Raw genomic sequence first — 7,025 nt, forward strand, 5'->3', positions numbered from 1 at the left:
TTTAAAGAAACATGAACACATTTACTGCATATATAAAGACGATACAATTTATATTACGTTCAACAGCGTTAACTTTGAGATAGTTGTCTCATGAGGGACACACACCAACAATCTGTCAGTTTTTAAATCTCAGCTAACACTTTTAATTAAATTCAGAAGTTTTGTACTAGTATCCACACTTCTGGTTTTTTTCTAGTAATTTTGTTGGCCGAGTGTCCTCATGACAGATATTATTGTCACTTTTGAAAAAAACGAAAAAGACATTTTCATATATTAGTAAGTCTCAAAACAAGTTTACTCAGTTATACTATTGTCTTAAGCACACTGCAAACATCTGGTCGCTCTGATTTATGTAAGTAGTTTCTGAAGAAATTAATGTTAAATATGTTTAGAAAGACAACAAATATGCCAATAAATTATAAAAATATAATTTAGAGAAAAAATTCATTTCTAGGTATAAATAGCTGTAGATCAACAAATTACAGTATTTAAGAACGTTATTAGTTTAGATTTTGTGACTGAAAGATTTTTACATGTGTGAGTATAATCTTTCCAAATGTCTTTTTTTCTGCCACTAGAGGGTACTGGAAGAACTTACAGTATATTTATAGCATGGATTTATTTGGGGTTTTTTGGTCTGTAAATGATCAAGTATGTTGTCATACTAAACCTTAGGAATTTAACCCCCCAAAATCTTGATATTAAACAACAACTTTCAAAACCAGTCTAATATACCTGTTCAGCAAAATAGTGCAGCATACCCAAATACAAGGAACATTGAATGACATGTAGTTTAGATTTAGTTAAACTTATCCTACATTTAAATTATCTGTCTTATTATCTTTTCTTTATTTCAGACACAATTCTCTGGTTCACATCCTGTTTCTTCGTCCAGATTTGGACAAGGCATTCCATTATTGGCAGGCTGAAGAAGTACAAAACGAGTTCTGATCTTGGTCCCTGTTTTTCTGCAAAGACCTCTACACAGACCCCAGGAAGACCATTGTGAAACCTCACAGTCCAGTGGTGTTTCTGTAATATACACAACAAAAAGGTAACTTTACATAAATTTGTGCTTAAGGCAAATACATAGTTGGCAAAGCATTAAGGAATGATGATAAAATAGTGTCTTTCCTTATAAAAAAATACATGTGCTATTAATAAAATCCACATGTCTCATAAATAAAAATGTCCATTTTCAGGTCCTAAGCTCATCAATACTGGTATTATTATTGTTGTTGTTGTTATTACAGTCTAGAGACTGTCTGAGGTAGTATACTAGTAGACCAGCATATTTTCCATTGAACTGAAAATACAGAATTCCTATCAAAGAACACTACACTCAAAATAATTGTATTCAAAAGATTGCATTAAAAAATATTTACTGTCGATTTTATAACTCATTTGCCTTTGCACGGCTTACTAAAACCACCAGGACTAAAGCTTTTCTCTGGTTTATTTAGGTGTATTTATATTTCTTTGCAGATAGATATTGTTCCTATAATTGTTCATATCGAATTCCATTTAACTTTGTTCCAATTTTCTTCAGGCATAAAGGAAAGTCCCATTTTTTTATTAAATCATCTTGCTACTGTTTGGTATGTACACTACAGTTCCCTGTGCTAATGAAGACATTCTGTCACTAGGAGTTTTTAATACTAAAAGGGTTTTCAATACAGTTTTAATTTACTGCAAGAAAAGAAGTTGGAAACTCTAACGTACTTTTCATAATGTATATTTCCATTGCAAATATCTCTCATAAAAATATAGGTGACTATTCCTTAGCAGGTTGAATAAAAATATTGCTTGTCATAGGAAATTGCATCAAAACTGTGTATTACAGCATTCGTGGGTAAAACAGGTGTGCACAAAACCAGCTTTAAATGTCGTACTAAATATGTGACTTCTGGCATAAATTTCTGGTATTACAGTGGAACTCACCACTTCTATTGTGATCACTCATTCCCATGTTTCTAGAGGGAATGAGTGGGACAGTTTGATCTCTAGTAATTGAATCTGTCCTTTTGATTCTGGAATATGTTTTTAAATAGACTGATTTACTGGTTAATATATAATAAAGTGGAGATATATGATTGAAAATTATTTTTGAAATAGCATACTTTAAATATGTTTATATCCTAAAGAGGGCCAAATGTTCCTGTCAAATGTTGTGGGAAAGGCATAGGACTGAAAATGAGATGAGATATGTAGCATTCACTTTGAATATGTCTTGTTTACTAATAGAAATACAGTAAAACACTATAAATTGAAAAACATATACATTTATTGAAGTATAAATCATGCATTATTAGCTGTGTAGGGAATGACCTTTATTTTAGCGATCATGAGGTGACCAGCACAGAGCTAAAGGCATGCAATCTTCAGACATTCTGGAGAAGCTCTTGGAACATGGCAGCTCTTCCAGTAATACCTTGGGGATTTAGCCTATTGCTGTCTCTCAAATAGTATTTAGGAGGTCAGTCTTCTAATTCTTCCTCTTACACATTGTAAAAATCCACTAGAAAAATCTAAAGAGAATATCGCAGTGGGCAACCTCCAACTGCTATTTTTCCCTTGGAGCAAATATTATGTTAACTGTGTATCTGTTAATTTGGAGATTTGAAAATTACCCTTAAGACTGACTTGAGTCAGTAGTCTGTATGTCTTCCTACCTAAATAAGGTTATTAGCTAATATTTTTAAGAAAAGAAGGAGAGATAACATTATTTTTGTTGTCAGGATGTTTGTTTTTATCACAAATATGTCCAAATCCATTGAATTATATCCATTCTTATTGCACATAACTATCAAGCCCTCTGACCCAGAAAGAGACAACGATAATAGTTCTTTTGGCTCCATTGTCATGTAAAAACTTAAGGAACAATATTTACTTCAAAGTTGCAAAGAATTTTGGAACTCTGTTGTTTATTTCTCATAAAATTCACTGATCTATCATACAATCATAGAATCATAGAATGGTTGGGGTTGGAAGGGACCTTAAAGATCTGATACTAAGGCTTGCGTAGCCCTTACTGTGGATATAACCCAAACATTTGAACCATAGTTCAAATATGCAATCCCTTCCTCATTCTTTCAGTGATTCTCTTTTTATGTCAGCTAGCTTGTTTTGTTTCCCATGTGTGAGTCTGGCAACACTATTCCTATGCAAATAGGAGAATATTCTGCCTAATCACCTATTCATCCACATCACCTGCCAGATTTCCACATGTTTCCTGAGCAAATAGAAATAACAGAACTGAGTATATCAAAGTACTAATCACTTACCTGAGACAGAGTCTATTATTTCATTGCTTTTAGCTGGAAGATTAATGTAAGGTGCAGAAAGACCCAGCTGGTTTTTCTTTAATTTCACCATTGTTACTTGAGCAATAGGTGGCAAAATTTTGAGTTTAGGGTAATAAAATGAGTTTGCTGGGTGACTTGGAGAGGAACAAGTGATCTGTGAAATAAAAAGGGGAACCTTGAAGAGGCTACATCGTATTAGTAAGATAACTGTAAAATCATGTTTACACATCCTGCTAATACTTTTTGGTGAGTAAAATGCATATAACCAGTTTCTATGAACCTCAGTTCACACAACTACTGCTGGTAATCCTAGAATTTTTGTGCGTAATGTTTTGAGACTGAGCATAATGAATTGTGCCAACCTTTGGACAGAGGATTGCAGTGGAGGGAATTGAAAACAGAGTAATGTATGGAATGGTTTGATGGAAAGAAGTGGATGTTACCACAAGGAAAAATACAAAAGTATTAAATAATGACATTAAGTATGCTATAGCAGCTGTCATATGGACAAAGGAGGCCAAATGTATTGTTTTCCAGCTTTCCATTCCTTTTCTCATTACTCATTAGCACAGCACTTGGCTCTAGAAACACTGACCTTAAAGAAAGTACTGACTGAATGCTTACAGTATTCAAAACATTTGAATCAAATGCTCTGTTCCCCACCACCCTTAAATGACAAAAGCAAAGTATGAGGCGCTTTCTCTTAGCTGTTTCCCTCAAATGCAACGGTTTCAGGTTTCAGCAATGCTTTTAACGGAAAACTCCTCCCCACATCAGTATTCACTACTAAGAATTTTCCTGTTTGGATATGTCTTTAGTAATGCCAGGACTTTTGTTAATATTTTTATTTTCCTGATGTTTTAAGAGTTGTTAAAATCATCTAAAAATAATCAGCTTTTACAGAAAATACTTTAAATGAAGAACCAAATCTTTGTGAACCATCTACATTTACCCAATAAATTTGAAAGATATAGAAAATAAACAAAAGCAGTAGGGTTATCAGCTATGCAATAAATCCATATATAGAGGGCATCAGCACTCTCAAATACTGAAATCAGTTTCACAAGAGTCTATTGTGTAGACATAGGATAGTTATCTTCTAAAGGGAGGACTCAAAACATATAGATAGGTGTGAAGTGTTAAACTATATATATACACACCTACCTCTGTAACTGTGTCCTGTGGAATAGTGGCAAAGTTTGGGGAGGAAAATGTGAAACCACTATCAGTTCCAGCATCATATGGAAATAGATCTACTGATACTTCTTCCATCCAGTGGTCTCCTTCACAGAGATTTAGGCTGTCAATACCCACAAACCAGTCGGGGCTCGGAACAATTCGTACGACAAATGAAACCTAAAGAAACAAAATGATCCATCAGGATTGCATCACTTATTTTGAAGTGCTCCAGTCCTGCTCATAGTAATTTTAACTTAAAATTTTTGAAAGAAATGTCATTATGCTCTTCTACTTTGTAGAACCTGTACAGTGCTCCCTGCAATGTGATGTGCTTTTTAGTAGTTCTTTGCGTTATATTGTTCCTACAAGTGAGAACTCAAATATTTAATTTTGTGTGCTAGTGACATAAAATAAACTTTTAAAATTAATATGTACATTTACTTACTAAGGGATGTCTTGAATGCACTTCTAATTCAGTGGAGGTTTGTCCTGTACCACTGGAAATGGCAGGAGCAGAGAAGATTCCATGTACACTCTGAATTTTCTCTCCAGCTTCTTCTATTTCTTTCATTAATACCCATGCTTCACCCTTTTCAGCAAAATCACGTACACCATTGCTGGCATATTCATTTTTTTTCCACATGCTGTAGTCAGAACTATGAGTAACACCTATTTGAGTGAATACATGGCATGACATAAAAGTCTGGTTTAGATTGTCCCTATTTCTTCAATTTCTCTGTTTTATTTCTGAGGTTAAAAAATTGTGTATAAAAATGAGTGAACACTAAAACATTTGGCTTATCACTGTTTATTTCAGCTGCAGCCAATTGGAAACAGAAGTCAATTGAAAACAGTTGTAGATTTTTGAAAGCATTGTGGATACTTCAATTTCTACATTTCATTCTTAGTAAATTTGGCTATTTTTTTCCTTTTTCATTAGTAACCTTAAAATTGACTATTAAGAAGAAAAAAAGATCACAGTGGTCAAGGTATTTATCTGTTCTTAAAACTGCGCATACTTCACTTACCTAGCACTGATGACCACTGTGCTGGGGGCCTGTAAAGTGGGTACTGCTTAGGGAAAGCAGTCTGACTCCATTTCCCTGTGAAGATTATGCTGTACTTAGCAAGTTCCTCTGCTGTGCAGATAGAATCATCACCCACAGGCAAGCTGCTGGCATAACCTAGTATTGTTACAAGCAATGTCCAGACAACTTTACAGGAGCAGTAGGCAAACATCAGGTTTTCCATTCCCTTCCACACAAAAAGAAAAAAATATGTTAGCCATATTAATCACTCTAAACTCAAAACTGAATATCAGTTACCTAATAAAATGTAATGTATTCTAAGTTACAACCAAAAAGAAAGCATATATCCCAAACAATAAAAAATTTTATGGTTCTACAAACATTATTATAATGTTTTCAGATTTGATATTTCCATGCTATATAGTACAAATCTGTAACTCTACCTGGGACAAGTGTTTCTAATGAAAATACAAATATCTTAACCTTGTCCACAGTACTACCTCTGAAAAAAATCTGTTTCTGATTTTCTTTTGAAATCTTATTAGAGTCACATCTTGAATTAATTAGAGTAGCAACTGTTTCTGTGGAAAACATTAGTGGTATATTTATTCTTCTAAAGATTAAATTGCAGGTTGCTTTGCCAAAAGAAATGATTTATTTTAAATTTGTGTTCTACAAAGGCTTTTTTATGGCATAACATTTAAAGTCAAATGCATTTCATATTTATATAAATTACTTTGCTGTCATAACTTGTGCATTAAAAAATACATTGTAATTCCTTCAGATTGTTTAAGCTACACTGTTGTTAAAAAACAGTACTTTTAAAAAGTTGCTGTCATAGGTTGTGCAAATTTTGTTTTTAATTTAATATGGTAATTGCATCAGACTGTTGAACTCCAGGAACTGTTTAAAATAACAGCCTTAAAAACTTCTTTTTAAATGCTTTTGTCCTTTGAGAAAACTATACAAATATAACTAAAACGCTAATAATACATTAATTTGTAAAAAGAGCTGTGAATACTCACTAAATATTTCCTCTGGAGCACTGGTAGGGGGAGAGCACCTGCTTTTGCTGGCAGCTGAGTTGGTCTGCAACAGAAGACAGTAGGAGTCTTGCTATTTATGCCTGAAGAGGGTCCCTTTGGTCCAACAATTATTGTAATCTTTAGACTTTCCAGGTTTGCAAAAAACATGCCATCTTCTTGTTTGCAATCTGTTTGGACGGACTATCAGAGATTTCCTGTCTGTCAACTGGTTCAGGTTCCTATCAGAAGACTGTGATGCCAAACAGACGAAATGCTTTAAAAAATACCTTGGATTCTTAGTAACAGTTAAAGTTTTCTGGTGCCTTTACAGTCCTCTGCTCTTATTAATGCCTCCAAGCTATACAAATGAACAGATTCCAGCACTGAAATAGTTCTAGTGAATACACTTTAAATGAGAAGCATGTTTTCTTGTAAGTTTTGTTGTCTGACAGATGCTCCTTCCAAACATTTACAGAGAGCTTGCTCAC

General features: G+C 33.8%; 1 protein-coding gene across 1 annotated transcript; it reads right to left on the reverse strand.

Moving 5' to 3' along the window:
- SPON2 (spondin 2) lies at positions 1-6,705 on the reverse strand. Its single transcript, XM_068403752.1, has 6 exons — positions 6,538-6,705; positions 5,513-5,738; positions 4,930-5,153; positions 4,470-4,661; positions 3,285-3,459; positions 1-1,032 (listed from the first exon to the last, which is right to left on the reverse strand). The coding sequence occupies exons 1-6, from the start codon at positions 6,703-6,705 to the stop codon at positions 854-856; spliced, it is 1,164 nt and encodes a 387-aa protein (XP_068259853.1). The 3' UTR covers positions 1-853.
- Positions 6,706-7,025: the final 320 nt, after the last annotated feature.

The sequence above is a fragment of the Nyctibius grandis genome, chromosome 6 (assembly GCF_013368605.1).
Source record: "Nyctibius grandis isolate bNycGra1 chromosome 6, bNycGra1.pri, whole genome shotgun sequence".
Lineage (NCBI taxonomy): Eukaryota > Metazoa > Chordata > Aves > Nyctibiiformes > Nyctibiidae > Nyctibius > Nyctibius grandis.